Here is a 16983-nt window from a genome sequence, read left to right on the forward strand (position 1 = left end):
TCGACCTGGAACAATACCGTTTGAGCTTCTTGTTGAGACAAGAGGCCATCATGATGATTTGTGGCATTCCCCACCGACGTGTCAAGCACCTAAACACCTCCGGGTGAAGGCCCCACTCTCCTGGGTGGAGTTCGTGACTGCTGAGGAAGTCTGCGTCCCAGTTGTCTACTTCCGGAATGAAGATCGCGGACAACGCCACAGCGTGTCTTTCTGCCCAGAGGAGAATCCTTGTTACTTCTGACATTGCTGCCCTGCTCTTCGTTACGACTTGTCGGTTTATGTACGTTACTGCCGTCACATTGTCCAAATGAATCTGAATGGCTTGATCTTGAAGATGCGATGCCTGTAGAAGGGCGTTGTATATGGCCCTTAGTTCCAGAATATTGATTGGAAGAATGGCTTCCTGACTTGACCATTTTCCTTGGAACTGTTCCCCCTGGGTGACTGCTCCCCAACCTCTGAGGCTTGCATCTGTGGTTAGCAGAATCCAATTTTGAATCCCGAAGCTTCGGCCCTCGGTCAGGTGAGAAGTCTGAAGCCACCACAGAAGAGAGATCCTGGCTTTTGGTGACAGACGGATCCTCTGGTGCATGTGAAGATGCGATCCAGACCATTTGTCCAACAGATCCAGCTGGAAGGGCCTTGTGTGAAACCTTCCATATTGCAGCGCCTTGAAAGCGGATACCATCTTTCCCAGAAGGCGGATGCACCGATATCCGGGTTTATCTCATTACATCCTGCACCATTGACTGGATCACCAATGCTTTTTCCAACGGAAGGAATACCCCTTGTGCCTCCATATGCAGTATCATCCCCAGGAACGGAAGCCTCCGTGTTGGTTCCAATGAGATTTTGGTAGGTTCAGAATCCACCTGTGATCCTGGAGTAGTTAGGTTGAGAGGGCAATGTTGACTAACAACTTCTCCCTGGATGGAGCTTTTATCAGCAGATCGTCCAGGAACGGTATTATGTTCACTCGCTGCTTGCGGAGGAGAAACATCATCTCTGCCATCACCTTGGTGAACACCCTCAGTGCCATAGAGAGGCCAAATGGCAGGGCCTGGAACTGGTAGTGACAGTCTTGTAAGGCAAACCATAGATAAGCCTGAGGCGGCCAAATCGGAATAAGAAGGTACGCATCCTTGATATCCAGAGACACCAAGAATTCCCCCTCTTCCAGACCTGAGACCACCGCTCTCAGAGACTCCATCTGGAACACCCGTAAGTACGGGTTCAATGACTTGAGATTTAAAATGGGCCTCACCGAACCGTCCGGTTTCGGAACTACTAACAGGTTGGAATAATAACCCTGGTTTTGCCGTTGAAGTGGAACTGGAACAATGACCGGAGACTGTTCCAGTTTTTGAATTGCTTCCTGTAAAGTCATACTTGCTTCTTGAGAAGCTGGTAAGCCTGGTTTGAAGAATCTGTGAGGTGGGAGTTCCTTAAACTCCAGTCTGTAGCCCTGGGCTATAAGATCTTTGACCAAGGGATCCTGGCATGACGTTGCCCATATGTGATTGAAAAATCTCAAACGGGCTCCCACCTGCCTGTCTTCCAGGCAGTGCGGTCCACCGTCATGCTGAAGGCTTAGAGGAAGCAGAACCGGGGTTCTGTTCCTGTGAACCTGCAGCTGCTGTTTTTTTTGGGTTTACCTCTATTGCCTTTGAAGGCTGTAGAAGACCCTCTGGTTTTGTTTTTAAACTTGACTGTCCAAAAGGACTGCAGAGTTGGAGCAGTGTAGGATTTTCTAGCCGGGGGAGCTGCGGAAGTAAGGTATGTAGACTTACCCGCCGTAGCCTTGGATAGCCACGTATCCAGGTCATCTCAAAAAAAGGCTTCACCTGTGAAAGGTAGACTTTCCACGCCTTTCCTGGAGTCTGCAGTCCACTGGCGTAGCCACAAGCCCCTACATGCTGACACTGCTGTGGCAGTGGTGCATGCATTGAGTAAACCAATTTCCTTTATGGCCTCCACCATCAAGTTAGCAGAATCCTGTATATGCTGTAGGAGTAAAATAATCTCCCCCCTGGATAAGGAATCTAACCCGTCAATTAGATTACCTGACCACTTTGCAATGGCCCTAGAGATCCATGCACAAGCTATAGTGGGTCGCTGGGCCACCCCCGCAGCTGTGTACAGCGATTTGAGAGTGGTCTCAATTCTGCGATCTGCAGCATCCTTCAAGGAAGCTGCCCCAGGAACAGGTAAAACTATCTTACGAGACAGCCTAGAAACCAATGCGTCAACTATCGATGGATTATCCCAATTTTTCCTATCATCCTGAGGAAACGGAAAGGATGCAAGTAACCGTTTTGGGACCTAAAACTTCTTGTCAGGATTTACCCAAGTTGCTTCAAATAGGGAATTTAATTCCTTAGAGTAGCTGAAGATTTCTTTTTTACATTAAAATAATATTCCTCCTAGTCTTTCGACACCTTATCAGGAATGTGCAGGACCTCTCTAATAGCTTCTATCAGGGCTTGTATTCCCTGTGACAAAGTTGCATCCCCACCGAGTCCGCTTCACCCTCCTCTGGGTCTGATACATCATCATCGGTATCAGCCTGCATGATTTGGGCCAGAGTACGCTTCTGTGGACAAATGGCAGGGGTCTGAGACGCTGGAATGACCACTGAATCTCTATTTATCAGGTCATCAACAGATTGCCTTAAGTATTGCGTCACCTTCTCATTTGGGATAATTTATTTGAAATATTTGAAATCCTCCCTTTTAATGAATCTAACAATACTGGTTCAGATCCACTAGCCTGAGAATGTGTACTATCCTAAGTACATGGTAGTGATCCCCGAGATTGAGAAAAACACTCTGCTGTGCAAGAAACATACTCTTTAGACATAGTAAATGTGAAAGAACACACACACACACACACACTGGAAATAGGTTAAAAACACAGTTAACTCACACAGAGCCCTCCTAGGGAGACACAGAGTATAATTAAGCCAGCTACACAGCACCCCTATAGCTAAATAACCAGTTTAGCTGGGTTGCAAATTAAGTACCCTTAATAGGGCTTAGTACACGAAATATTGCTCCCCTCCCTGCTATGACCCCCTAGCACCGCTGAGGTGTTCTGGAGTCCTTATGGAGGAGCTGTGCTTCCCTGTCAATCTGCCTGTGTATAGCTGCAGATGATAAATGGTGCTGGTGAGCTGCTGGATCCGCTCAGAGTGAAGCCCCGCCCCCTTAATGGCGTGCAGTCTTCCCGATTTTTTTTATACTGGCTGAGGTAATTATTCTGTTTAACAGTGGGTTAAAACCCCTGTAGTGCACTGCCAGTGTGGGTATTAGTAGTGGCTTCAGCTCGCCCCTCACAGTGGTCACTACAGTGTCTCTGAAGCCTGGAGTGCAGCCTGCATGTCAGCGCTACCCTTGTGCCGCCATTACAGCCGGTGACCCGCTACCCAGGAAGCTGGCCACCTACTCCCCACTCTTCTGACTTCTGGCTCTGTTAGGGGTGGCGGCGTGCTGCGGGTCTGTGTGTACGCCATGGTGGGACTTGTGATTAGGACCCTCAGGATCTCAGTGTCCTGTCAGCGGGGAACGGGACCATTAACCCTAGGGAGGTTGGGCCGTTTCCCCCCCTAAGTCCCACGAAGCAGGCAGTCTGGTGCCAGCCAGACCTGCCTGAAAACAATAAAAAGGAATTAAATACAGAAAACTCTTCAGGAGCTTCCCAAGCATGATGGGCTCCTCTGGGCACCTTTTCTAAACTGAGTCTGGTAGGAGGGGTATAGAGGGAGGAGCCAGCCCACACTATCAATTTCTTAAAGTGTCCATGGCTCCTAGTGGACCCATCTATACCCCATGCTACTAATGTGGATCACAGTAACCTCTAGGACGTAAGAGAAAATTGGTTAACTCAAACTGAGTTAACTAATTTGTCTGAATGTCCATTTTTTTTCCATTTTCCAGTGTTTGGGAGCTAGTGGTCAATTGTCATTGGCTCCCATACAGTACCAGATTTCCGTTCCAACCAGTCAGATTGGACAGATAATCTTAAAGTGTGTATCCAGTTTTACTCCAGTTTCCTACACTTGTAAAGCACAATAACAAAAGAGGACTTAATGAATAATAATAAAATAAAGACATGACATATACTCAATTCTAGTTGTTCTCAGGAAAGATTAAAGGGGCAAGAGTCATTTTAAAAGAGCCATTATATCACAGGGGAAGCAGTCACTCACCTGCAATGGGGATCTAATGGATAGAACTTTGTTCCCCTCACTAGCATCAATCTGCACAACAATGGAAACACAACTGTCATGTAGTGGACTCCGTACGTTATAAAGGCGTCTGGCTGGCTTAGTAACTGGAATGTTTGTCACCTCTGTGTATCCTTGTGGCACTAAAAGAAAGCAAAAGACAAATGATGAAGAAATAAAAAAAAAAGGACTTAAAGGGGTCTTTCCACTGAAAAAAACAAATATAATACCTATGCCAAGTGTAAAAAGGCTGCTCTCCTGACGATGCAGTGCAGACAATTTGCCCCGATGCAGAGGCTGCACAGTACAAAATTCAAGCTCCAGTGACTCTCCTTGACTCACGTCATGAACACTGTCATGTGCGGATGATCCAAACTGTCGCATATTTGGACCATGCTGTAGTATAAAGGGAACGCCCAGTGCATTTATGACGATTAAAGGGGCTTTGTCCTTGAAAGAATAGTCAAATGTAGAAGCAGTTCCTTCAGAGAAGGCCTAAGGTAGCAAAAACAAGTTGCAAAGGAGTCATCCAAGAACCAGTATCTCCAGATCAGCAATCCTCAATAAAACAACTATTTATTCTTACCTTTGACAGATTTCCGAACACTCTCAGAGTGCACTTAGAAATGGTAATGTTCATGGTGTCCTTAGAGATGATGTTAATAGCAGACTGGGGCTCGGGGACAATTATAAAGTCATCCCCTGGAAGAAGACTTTTGTCTTGTACTGGGTTGTTCTTCATCTTCAAACACAGGACATATAAGACAATTTAGAAACATAGAATTTGATGGCAGATAAGAATCACTTGGCTCATCTAGTCTGCCCCTTTGTTAACCATATTGTTATCACAAACCCTATTTGATCCTTATTTCTTTGTAAGGAGATCCTTATGTCTATACTATGCATGTTTCAATTTCTCTACTGTATTAGCATCTACCACTTCTGATGGGAGGCTATTCCATTTGTCCACTACCTTTTTTGTCAAGTAATTTTTCCTCAAATTTCCCCTGAACCTCCCTCCCTCCAGTCTCAGAGCATGTCGTTGTGCTAATACTTCTCTTCCTTTGAAGAATGTTTCCCTCCTGGACTTTGTTAAAACCCTTGATACATGAAAGTTTCTATCACGTCCTCCATTTCCCTTCTCTGCTCCAAACTAGACATGTTAAGATCTTTTAGTATTTCCAGGTAAGTGCGATAAGTTTAGTTGCCCTTCTTTGTACAGTCTCTAATGTATCAATATCGTTGTGGAGATAAGGTCTCCAGATCTGAAAACAGAATTCTAGATGAAGCTGTACCAATGACCTTATAGCAAAGTTTTAATCTGAGCAAAGATTAGCAAATGGCTAATATTAGGAAAACAAAAAGTACTAAAATACATGTAAAAAAAACAAAAGAATTAGTTAGACAGGTCTACCAGAGTTAAACAGCACTGGAGGGAATTACCAACCTTTCCCAAATACAGGTCATTGTTACAAAAAGAAAAAAAATCACTAACCTCAAGTTTCAAGTTCCAGCGTCTCTTTCCATTGTCCACTCGCTCAATAAGAGGTTCCCACACAGCGTAAATTTCATTATAGTAGTGTACCTGTGAAAAAAAGATTAATTGAAATTAGTTTAAAATAAATGAAATCTATGAGGGGTATTTAATTTGTCTACAATAAATATTTTTACACAAAAAAACCACAATATTATCACAATTTTATGTACGTTGTTTAGCTTCAGGGTCATATAAGTACACCCCATTTTCGTTCAAAAACACATAGGATCTGGGATAAGTTCCCGGACCTATGTGTTTTTATGACAAAACGGGTCTTATAGTGCTGGTTAATGGGCGAGTTTGTTTTGCATGTGTGATGCACACAAAACATAATCTCTGATAAACTGCCGGCATAAGGGACAACTAAATATGCCTGGGGGCTCACTTAGCCACATCTAATTGAATATCGGACTAAATATTGATTCAACGAAAAAATTCTCCTTTAGATTTCTTTAAAAAAACATTTCTTCTGTTAATGTTCATTAACTCATTAGTGACATTTTCTGTATTAAACATAAAAAAAAATATATATTAAAAGACAACAAAGAACTACATGATGATAGACTTCCTGCTTCCTGAACTTTAACACCATCTAATATTTAGTGCTGCTGCTTTAATTACCCATGGTGATAATATGAGATATACGCCACATATACTGCCACTTAATCAAGAATCTTTTTTTATTTTTTTATTTCACAACACCTATGAGCTGGGGTTTTCAACAAAGTAGATGGTAAGTACTTTACTGGGGTGTATTTAATAAAGTCACTAATATGCTAGAGAAAAATAAATAGAAAAATGGTACTTAAAACATGTTGCACATGGTCTCATCCTATCCACACAATGACTCAAATCCTCATCAAGTTACCTCCAATGTGGTGTCAGCAGTCACATTCATGAGTGATGTCCAGTTTTTTACAGAACCTATTAAAGTAGATTCCACCAAGAGCAGTGGTACGGTGTGATGACCAAGCCCACACTCGAGAGTCACTTGCACAGTCTTCACTTCTAGATTAAAGTTTTCCACCTTCTGAGGGCAAACTGGATCATGAAAACATTCTGTAGCCTCCTGAGCAGTGTCCACTCCAAGGAACCAATTATTGCAGCTGTCCATGCTTTTTAAGTCCCAAATGTTTCTGTGCTCAACCAGATTTTCTTTAGCTTCGTCTTCCTTGGGTTTTGGCTTCAGTGCAGCCATGATTGTCAGCACAGTATTTAAAATGATGGGTGAGATCTGTGGAAAGCAGCAGATTAATAATTATACTTCAATAGCTACATTAAAACACAGGATTCAGGTTATGTCAGGATGAAAAACACGAAAACAAAATAACAAAATTGTGGAGAACGAGTACAAATTATTGCAAATCACCTAGGAAAACTAGACTGTTCTAAAATGAACAGTTTTAATCTATTAAAAAGTAAATATTAGTATATAGTATATTAAAAAACAATAATGGTAAAGTTACATAGTAACATAGTATCTAAGTTTGAAAAAAGTCGATTGTCCAGCGACTTCAACCTATTTGTGGTCTCCTATGCAGGATTAATGGTCTAAAATTTTGGCTGATGCTGATGTCAGCCGTCGTGTTTTATCCCTCTTTTTATAGTAACTATAGTGCGCGACTATGCACCATAAACCTGGATATCCTTATCCATTAGGAATTTATCTAACCCATTCTTAAAGGTGTTGACCATTACAACTCCCTCTGGCAGGGAATTACAAACACGTATTGTCCTTACCGTGAAAAAGCCTTTACGCCGTATTGTGCGGAATCTCCTCTCCTCTAACCTGAGCGAGTGTCCACGAGTACTCTGTGTTGATCTAACCAAAAACAGGTCCCGCGCAAGCTGTGTGTATTGTCCTCTTATATATTTGTAGATGTTGATCATGTCCCCTCTTAGTCTCCTCTTTTCCAGTGTAAACATGCCTAGTCTTGCAAGCCTTTCCTCGTATTCCAGCGTCTCAATGCCCTTAATTAGTTTGGTCGCCCGCCTCTGAACCTTTTCTAGCTCCAGGATATACTTTTTGTAGTATGGTGCCCAGAATTGTACACAGTATTCAAGGTGTGGCCTTACTAGTGATTTATATAATGGGAGTATAACATCCTCGTCCCTTGCATCAATTCCTCGTTTTATGCATGCTAGTATCTTATTAGACTTCTTTGCTGCAATCCTACTTTGGGTACTGCTGCTTAGTTTGCTTTTTATGAGAACACCTAAGTCCTTCTCCAGTACAATATCCCCTAATTTTACCCCATTCAGTATGTAGGTGTTATTTTTGTTCTTGATACCACAGTGCATTACCTTACACTTGTCTGTATTGAAGCGCATTCTCCATTTGGCTGCCCATTCTTCTAATTTAAATAAGTAGTTCTGAAGAGACTCAGTATCCTCTTCCGTATTAATAGCCTTACACAATTTGGTATAATCTACAAAAATTTACACCATGCTCTCTAGACCTTCTGTTAGGTCGTTAATGAAAATGTTGAACAATAGCGGTCCTAATACCGAGCCTTGTGGCACACCACTTAACACTTCAGTCCAATTTGAAAAAGAACCATTGACCACAACGCGCTGCCCCCTATAATCTAACCAATTTTTAACCCAAGTGCATATTGTGCTTCCTAGCCCTATTTCACGTAGCTTGTAGATAAGACGCATGTGTGGTACTGTGTCAAAAGCTTTAGCAAGGTCTAAAGAGATTACATCCACCTCTTTACCCTGATCGAGGTTTGCACTTACTGTTTTATAAAAGCCAAGTAAGTTGGTTTGACAGGATCTGTCCTTCACAAATCCATGTTGATTCCTTTTAATGACTTTATTGTCTTCAAGGAACTTTTGAATACTATCCCTTAGAATACCTTCTAATACTTTCCCCACTATAGATGTAAGACTAACTGGTATATAATTACACGGTTCAGCTTTACTTCCCTTTTTGAACATAGGCACTACTTCCGCTATACGCCAGTCATTGGGAACCATACATGATATAACTGAATCCTTAAAGATCAAAAATAGCGGTTTTGCAAGTTCAGAGTGAAGCTCCATTAGAAACCTTGGGTGAATTCCATTGGGACCCGGTGAATTATTAATCTTTAAATGTTTTAATCGGTCACAGACTACCTCCTCACTTAAATAAGTACCTATCAGTGGGATATTCTCATTATTGAGATTGTGTGTTAGTCCCTGAATTGGGTCCTCTCTAGTAAATACTGTTGAAAAAAAACTAATTTAGTGTGTCCGCTATGTCATTATCATTTTTGATTAAGACTCCCAACTTGTCTTTTAAAGGGCCCATACTCTCCTTTTTTAATCTCTTGCTATTAATGTATTTAAAGAACTTTTTGGGATTTGCTTTGCTTTCCTTTGCTACTAGTTTTTCAGTTTCTACTTTAGCCGCTCTTATTTCTTTTTTGCATATTTTGTTGCAGTCCTTATAGTGCTTCAATGATTCCGCATTCCCGTCAGATTTGTATTTTTTGAATGCTTGCCTTTTCTTACCCATAAGTTGTCCCTTTTCGCATGAATCATATTTGATGGTGCAAGCCGCAGTCTTACTGTTATTCTCCACTCTAACTTATGATGCAATTAAACAATTTATCATCTATATTTAAGATACAATTAACTTCACATTACTTTTTTCCAACTGTATTAAACTGTACCAAATTCTAATAAAATCAAGAGCACAATGAGTCCATAGCCTACATCTGTATCGCACAAGTACAGTCTTACTGTAACATTGTTGGTATGTTAAGGGAAGACGGATTATACAAATACAATATTAAGCTTACCTTAATAATGATTTCTTCCACAACAAGGCTGGCATTCTGGTTACCCATTACATCTGTTGTGCTTTCCAAGTGCAGTGAGCAGGGCTGCAATACCTATTTGACAATGAAGTTTTGAGATACTATGATTGGAGAAGAGATTGTACCAGGAGGATATTCTATTTGGGGTATTACAAACATTAACTAATGTCAGTTGTAAGAAACTAAGCCTAGATAACTTTGGTTTACTCTCAAACGAACTATGTACCACAAATTGATTTTCTGCATTGCTCTTCATGGAATATTCATAAAGGCCATTACATCATTCAGTCTTCCCAGCAACTCACCCCTCTGTACATGTTGTCCCTCAATTATTCACTCTCCTTTTATTAACACTCATGAGCTATTTACTTCCATATATTCATTGACAATAACATCTACAACCTCTCACCATAAAAAACTTTCACAAACCTCTGACACCCACATTTATCTCTCTCTTCTGCTTCTGACAGCTGCTGACATTTCACCAAATCCAGGACCCAACCACTTGCATCGCTCATGTTCACCTGATTCACATCAACATAGAAATCCAGCTAACCTCATAAACATCACATGTCTTCAATCACCCTACAGATCACTAAAATGTGCCTTATGGAATGCACGCTCTGTTTGTAACAAAATAAGATTTTACTTACCGATAAATCTATTTCTCGTAGTCCGTAGTGGATGCTGGGACTCCGTAAGGACCATGGGGAATAGCGGCTCCGCAGGAGACAGGGCACAAAATAAAAGCTTGAGATATCAGGTGGTGTGCACTGGCTCCTCCCCCTATGACCCTCCTCCAAGCCAGTTAGGATACTGTGCCCGGACGAGCGTACATAATAAGGAAGGATATTGAATCCCGGGTAAGACTCATACCAGCCACACCAATCACACCGTACAACTCGTGATCTGAACCCAGTTAACAGTATGATAAATTTAAAGGAGCCTCTGAAAGGATGGCTCAACAATAATAACCCGAATTTTTTGTAACAATAACTATATACAAGTATTGCAGACAATCCGCACTAGGGATGGGCGCCCAGCATCCACTACGGACTACGAGAAATAGATTTATCGGTAAGTAAAATCTTATTTTCTCTAACGTCCTAAGTGGATGCTGGGACTCCGTAAGGACCATGGGGATTATACCAAAGCTCCCAAACGGGCGGGAGAGTGCGGATGACTCTGCAGCACCGAATGAGAGAACTCCAGGTCCTCCTCAGCCAGGGTATCAAATTTGTAGAATTTAGCAAACGTGTTTGCCCCTGACCAAGTAGCTGCTCGGCAAAGTTGTAAAGCCGAGACCCCTCGGGCAGCCGCCCAAGATGAGCCCACTTTCTTTGTGGAATGGGCTTTTACTGATTTTGGCTGTGGCAATCCTGCCACGGAATGTGCAAGCTGAATTGTACTACAAATCCAACGAGCAATCGTCTGCTTTGAAGCAGGAGCACCCAGCTTGTTGGGTGCATACAGGATAAACAGCGAGTCAGTTTTCCTGACTCCAGCCGTCCTGGAAACATATATTTTCAAGGCCCTGACAACGTCCAGCAACTTAGAGTCCTCTAAGTCCCTAGTAGCCGCAGGTACCACAATAGGTTGGTTCATGTGAAATGCAGAAACCACCTTAGGTAGAAATTGAGGACGAGTCCTCAATTCCGCCCTGTCAGAATGAAAATTTAGGTAAGGGCTTTTACATGATAAAGCCGCCAATTCTGACACACGCCTAGCTGAAGCCAAGGCCAACAGCATCGACACCTTCCACGTGAGATATTTTAAATCTACCGTAGACAATGGTTCAAACCAGTGTGATTTTAGAAATCTCAAAACAACATTGAGATCCCAAGGTGCCACTGGAGGCACAAAAGGAGGCTGTATGTGCAGCACCCCTTTCACAAATGTCTGAACCTCAGGTACTGAAGCCAGTTCTTTCTGGAAGAATATCGACAGGGCCGAAATTTGAACCTTAATGGACCCTAATTTTAGGCCCATAGACAGTCCTGTTTGCAGGAAATGCAAGAAACGACCCAGTTGAAATTCCTGTATAGGGGCCTTCTTGGCCTCACACCACGCAACATATTTACGCCAAATGCGGTGATAATGTTTTGCGGTTACTTCCTTTCTGGCTTTTACCAGAGTAGGGATGACTTCTTCTGGAATGCCCTTGTCCTTCAGGATCCGGCGTTCAACCGCCATGCCGTCAAACGCAGCCGCGGTAAGTCTTGGAACAGACAAGGCCCCTGCAGTAGCAGGTCCTGTCTTAGAGGTAGAGGCCACGGTTCGTCCGTGAGCATCTCTTGAAGTTCCGGGTACCAAGACCTTCTTGGCCAATCCGGAACCACGAGTATAGTTCTTACTCCTCTCCTTCTTATGATTCTCAATACTTTCGGTATGAGGGGCAGAGGAGGGAATACATACACTGATTGGTACACCCACGGCGTTACCAGAGCGTCCACTGCTATTGCCTGAGGGTCCCTTGACCTGGCGCAATATCTGTCCAGTTTTTTGTTTAGACGTGACGCCATCATGTCCACCTTTGGTCTTTCCCAACGGTTTACAATTTGGTGGAAGACTTCTGGGTGAAGTCCCCACTCTCCCGGGTGAAGGTCGTGTCTGCTGAGGAAGTCTGCTTCCCAGTTGTCCACTCCCGGAATGAACACTGCTGACAGTGCTATCACATGATTTTCCGCCCAGCGAAGAATCCTTGCAGTTTCTGCCATTGCCCTCCTGCTTCTCGTGCCGCCCTGTCTGTTTATGTGGGCGACTGACGTGATGTTGTCCGACTGGATCAACACCGCCTGACCCTGAAGCAGAGGTTTTGCTTGAATTAAGGCATTGTAAATGGCCCTTAGTTCTAGAATGTTTATATGAAGAGATGTTTCCATGCTTGACCACAAGCCCTGGAAATTCCTTCCCTGTGTGACTGCTCCCCAGCCTCTCAGGCTGGCATCCGTGGTTACCAGGATCCAATCCTGAATGCCAAATCTGCGGCCCTCTAGTACATGAGCCCTCTGAAGCCACCACAGGAGAGACACCCTTGTCCTTGGCGACAGGGTTATCCGTTGATGCATCTGAAGATGCGATCCGGACCATTTTCCCAGTAGATCCCACTGAAAAGTTCTTGCATGGAATCTTCCGAATGGAATCGCTTCGTAAGAAGCCACCATTTTTCCCAGGACCCTTGTGCACTGATGCACTGAGACCTGTCCTGGTTTTAGGAGGTTCCTGACTAGCTCGGATAACTCCCTGGCCTTCTCCTCCGGGAGAAACACCTTCTTCTGGACTGTGTCCAGAATCATTCCTAAGAACAGTAGACGTGTCGTTGGAATCAGCTGCGATTTTGGAATATTTAGAATCCATCCGTGCTGACTTAGCACTACCTGAGATAGTGCCACTCCGACTTCTAACTGTTCCTTGGTTCTTGCCCTTATCAGGAGATCGTCCAAGTAAGGGATAATTAAGATGCCTTTTCTTCGTAGAAGAATCATCATTTCGGCCATTACCTTGGTAAAGACCCGAGGCGCCGTGGACAATCCAAACGGCAGCGTCTGAAACTGATAATGACAGTTTTGTACTACAAACCTGAGGTACCCTTGGTGAGAAGGATATATTGGGACGTGGAGATAAGCATCCTTGATGTCCAGCGACACCATATAGTCCCCCTCTTCCAGGTTCGCTATCACCGCTCTGAGTGACTCCATCTTGAATTTGAACCTTTTTATGTAAGTGTTCAAAGATTTTAGATTTAATATTGGTCTCACCGAGCCGTCCGGCTTCGGTACCACAAATAGTGTGGAATAATACCCCTTCCCCTGTTGTAAGAGGGGTACCTTGATTATCACCTGCTGGGAGTACAGCTTGTGAATGGCTTCCAGAACTGCCTCCCTGTCGGAGGGAGACTTTGGTAAAGCAGACTTCAGGAACCGATGAGGAGGAAACGCCTCGAATTCCAGTTTGTACCCCTGTGATACTACCTGTAGAATCCAGGGATCCACTTGCGAGTGAGCCCACTGCGCGTTGAAATTCTTGAGACGGGCCCCCACCGTGTCTGAGTCTGCTTGTAAAGCCCCAGCGTCATGCTGAAGACTTGGCAGAAGCAGGGGAGGGCTTCTGCTCCTGGGAAGCGGCTGCATGGTGCTGCCTTTTTCCTCTTCCTCTGCCCTTGGGCAGAAAAGAGTGACCTTTTGCTCGCTTGTACTTATGGGAACGAAAGGACTGAGTTTGAAAAGACTGTGTCTTTTTCTGTTGATGTGAAGTAACCTGGGGTAAAAAGGTGGATTTTCCAGCCGTTGCCGTGGCCACCAGGTCTGTTAGACCAGCCCCAAATAACTCCTCCCCCTTATACGGCAATACTTCCATGTGCCGTTTGGAATCTGCGTCCCCTGACCACTGTCTGGTCCATAATGCTCTTCTGGCAGAGATGGACATTGCGCTTACTCTTGATGCCAGGGTACAAATATCCCTCTGCGCATCACGCATATATAGCAATGCATCCTTTAAATGTTCTATAGTTAACAGAATATTGTCCCTATCCAGGGTATCAATATTCTCAGTCAGGGAATCCGCCCATGCGACTCCAGCACTGCACATCCAGGCTGATGCGATTGCTGGTCGCAGTATAACACCAGTATGTGTGTATATACTTTTCAGGATATTTTCCAGCCTCCTATCAGCTGGTTCTTTGAGGGTGGCCGTATCAGGGGACGGTAACGCTACTTGTTTAGATAAACGTGTGAGCGCCTTATCTACCCTAGGGGGTGTTTCCCACCGTGCCCTAACCTCTGGCGGGAAAGGGTATAGTGCTAATAACTTATTAGAAATTAGCTGTTTTTTATCGGGGGAAACCCACGCTTTATCACACACCTCATTTATTTCCTCAGACTCAGGAAAAACTATTGGCAGTTTTTTCACACCCCACATAATACCCGCCTTTGAGGTATTTGTAGTGTCAGAAAGGTTCAATGCCTCTTTCATTGCCGTGATCATGTAACGTGTGGCCCTACTGGACATTACGTTTGTCTCGTCACCGTCGACACTAGATTCAGTATCTGTATCTGTATCCGTGTCGACCCACTGAGGTAGCGGCCGTTTTAGGGCCCCTGAGGGTGTCTGAGACGCCTGAACAGGCACTAATTGATTTGCCGGCTTTCTCATGTCGTCAACAGTTTATTGTAAATTGCTGACATTATCACTTAATTGCTTAAACACAATCATCCAGTCAGGTGTCGACTCCCTAGGGGGTGACATCACTAACACAGGCAACTGCTCCGCCTCCACCTCATTTTCCTCCTCATACATGTCGACACACGCGTACCGACACACAGCACACACACCGGGAATGCTCTGATAGAGGACAGGACCCTACTTAGCCCTTTGGAGAGACAGAGTGAGAGTCTGCCAGCACACACCCAGCGCTATATATATACAGGGATAACCTTATATAAGTGTTAATCCCTTATAGCTGCTGTTAATCTAGTTATTTGCTGCCAAAATGCCCCCCCTTCTCTTTTTTACCCTGAATCAGATGCAGTACTGCAGGGGAGAATCAGGGAGCCGTCCTTCCAGCGGAGCTGTGAGGGAATAATGGCGCCAGTGTGCTGAGGAGATAGGCCCCGCCCCTTCACGACGTCCTTAACTCCCGCTTTTTTGTGTAAAATGGCAGGGGAAAAAATACATCCATATAGCCCTGGAGCTATATGTGATGTATTCCTTTTGCCAGCTAAGGTATATGTGTGTTATATTGCGTCTCAGGGCGCTCCCCCCCAGCGCCCTGCACCCTCAGTGACCGGAGTGTGAAGTGTGCTGAGAGCAATGGCGCACAGCTGCGGTGCTGTGCGTTACCTTAGTCTTGAAGACAGGATGTCTTCTGCCGCCGCTTTCACCGGACCTTCGTCTCTTCTGGCTCTGTAAGGGGGACGGCGGCGCGGCTCCGGTGACCCATCCAGGCTGAACCTGTGATCGTCCCTCTGGAGCTAACGTCCAGTAGCCTAAGAAGCCCAATCCACTCTGCACTCAGGTGAGTTCGCTTCTTCTCCCCTTAGTCCCACGATGCAGTGAGCCTGTTGCCAGCAGGACTCACTGAAAAAAAAAAAAAAAACCTAACTAAACTTTTATTCTAAGCAGCTCTGGAGAGCTACCTAGTTTGCACCCTTCTCGGCCGGGCACAAAAATCTAACTGGCTTGGAGGAGGGTCATAGGGGGAGGAGCCAGTGCACACCACCTGATATCTCAAGCTTTTATTTTGTGCCCTGTCTCCTGCGGAGCCGCTATTCCCCATGGTCCTTACGGAGTCCCAGCATCCACTTAGGACGTTAGAGAAATTAACATCCTTCCACGACCGCTTCATATCTAACAACTTCAATCTGCTGTCTATAACAGAAACCTGGCTCACACAATCAGACACAGCCTTCCCCTGCAGCACTGGCACATGGTGGTCTCCACTTTACACACACCTCCAGGCCTGGTAACCATAAAGGAGGAGGAGTTGGACTATTACTTTCCCAATCATTCACTTACACTGTTCTACCACAGGTTCCATCACTCACATTTACATCATCTGAAGTACATTCCATCAAGGTTTACTTTTCTTTCTCTCTGCGTGTTGCAGCTATCTATCGTCCACCTGGGCATCCCAAACAATTTATGGAAGATTTTTAGGCCTGGCTACCTCACTTCCAATTCTCTTACATTTCCACCATCATCATGGGTGATTTCAATATTGCTACTGATTGTCCAAAATCAATACGCCTCCAAACTACTCTCTCTACCTCTCCCAATGGACTGACTCCTACTCATCAGGAGGGCCGCTGCCTTGATCTAGTATTCACTAGACTATGCTCCGTATCTGAACTCACTAACACTCCTTTCCCCCTCTCAGATCAAAACCTTATCAACTGCATGCTCTCCTCCATTAATTCAAACTCTGTGTTGCTGAAGTTCTCCAAGCCTCCTCAAACCCGCAGAAATATAAACCCAATTAATATTCAAGAACTTTCCACCTCACTCCGACAACTGCTTTCATCTATTTCTGCATTCAACTCTCCTGAGATTGCTGTATCACACCTGAACCAGACTCTAGAACTAGCCCTTGATGAAGTGGCTCCAGCTACCCATCACACTTCACGTAGGCCTAGATGTCAACCATGGCACTCTAAATAATAAGATATCTAGAAAAACTTGCATGTAAACTTGAATGTCAGTGGAGTAAATCTCGTATTTCAAGTGACTTCCTCACATATAAGACTGTCTACCATTCTTATAGAAATGCCCTGGACACTACCAAACAAACATATTTCCAAACTCTTATCTCTGCTCAAGCCTCTAACCCCAAACGACTCTTTAATACATTTATATCACTTCTGAATCCTCCCTCACCTACCCAACCAGCCACTATCAAAGGCACAAGATCTTGCTTC

At 44.2% G+C, this 16983-nt stretch overlaps 1 protein-coding gene across 3 annotated transcripts in view; it reads right to left on the reverse strand.

Moving 5' to 3' along the window:
- Positions 1-16983, reverse strand: part of VPS13C (vacuolar protein sorting 13 homolog C) — a 950377-nt gene that overhangs the window by 280985 nt on the left and 652409 nt on the right. For all 3 annotated transcript variants that reach the window (XM_063926503.1, XM_063926502.1, XM_063926504.1), the window contains 6 exons: positions 9554-9646; positions 6631-6996; positions 5721-5810; positions 4812-4967; positions 4456-4720; positions 4208-4368 (listed from right to left, as the gene is read on the reverse strand). In XM_063926503.1, coding sequence (XP_063782573.1) covers positions 4208-4368; positions 4456-4720; positions 4812-4967; positions 5721-5810; positions 6631-6996; positions 9554-9646 — 1131 coding nt within the window. The remainder of the gene's footprint in view (positions 1-4207; positions 4369-4455; positions 4721-4811; positions 4968-5720; positions 5811-6630; positions 6997-9553; positions 9647-16983) is intronic.

Source organism: Pseudophryne corroboree, chromosome 6 (genome assembly GCF_028390025.1).
Source record: "Pseudophryne corroboree isolate aPseCor3 chromosome 6, aPseCor3.hap2, whole genome shotgun sequence".
NCBI lineage: Eukaryota > Metazoa > Chordata > Amphibia > Anura > Myobatrachidae > Pseudophryne > Pseudophryne corroboree.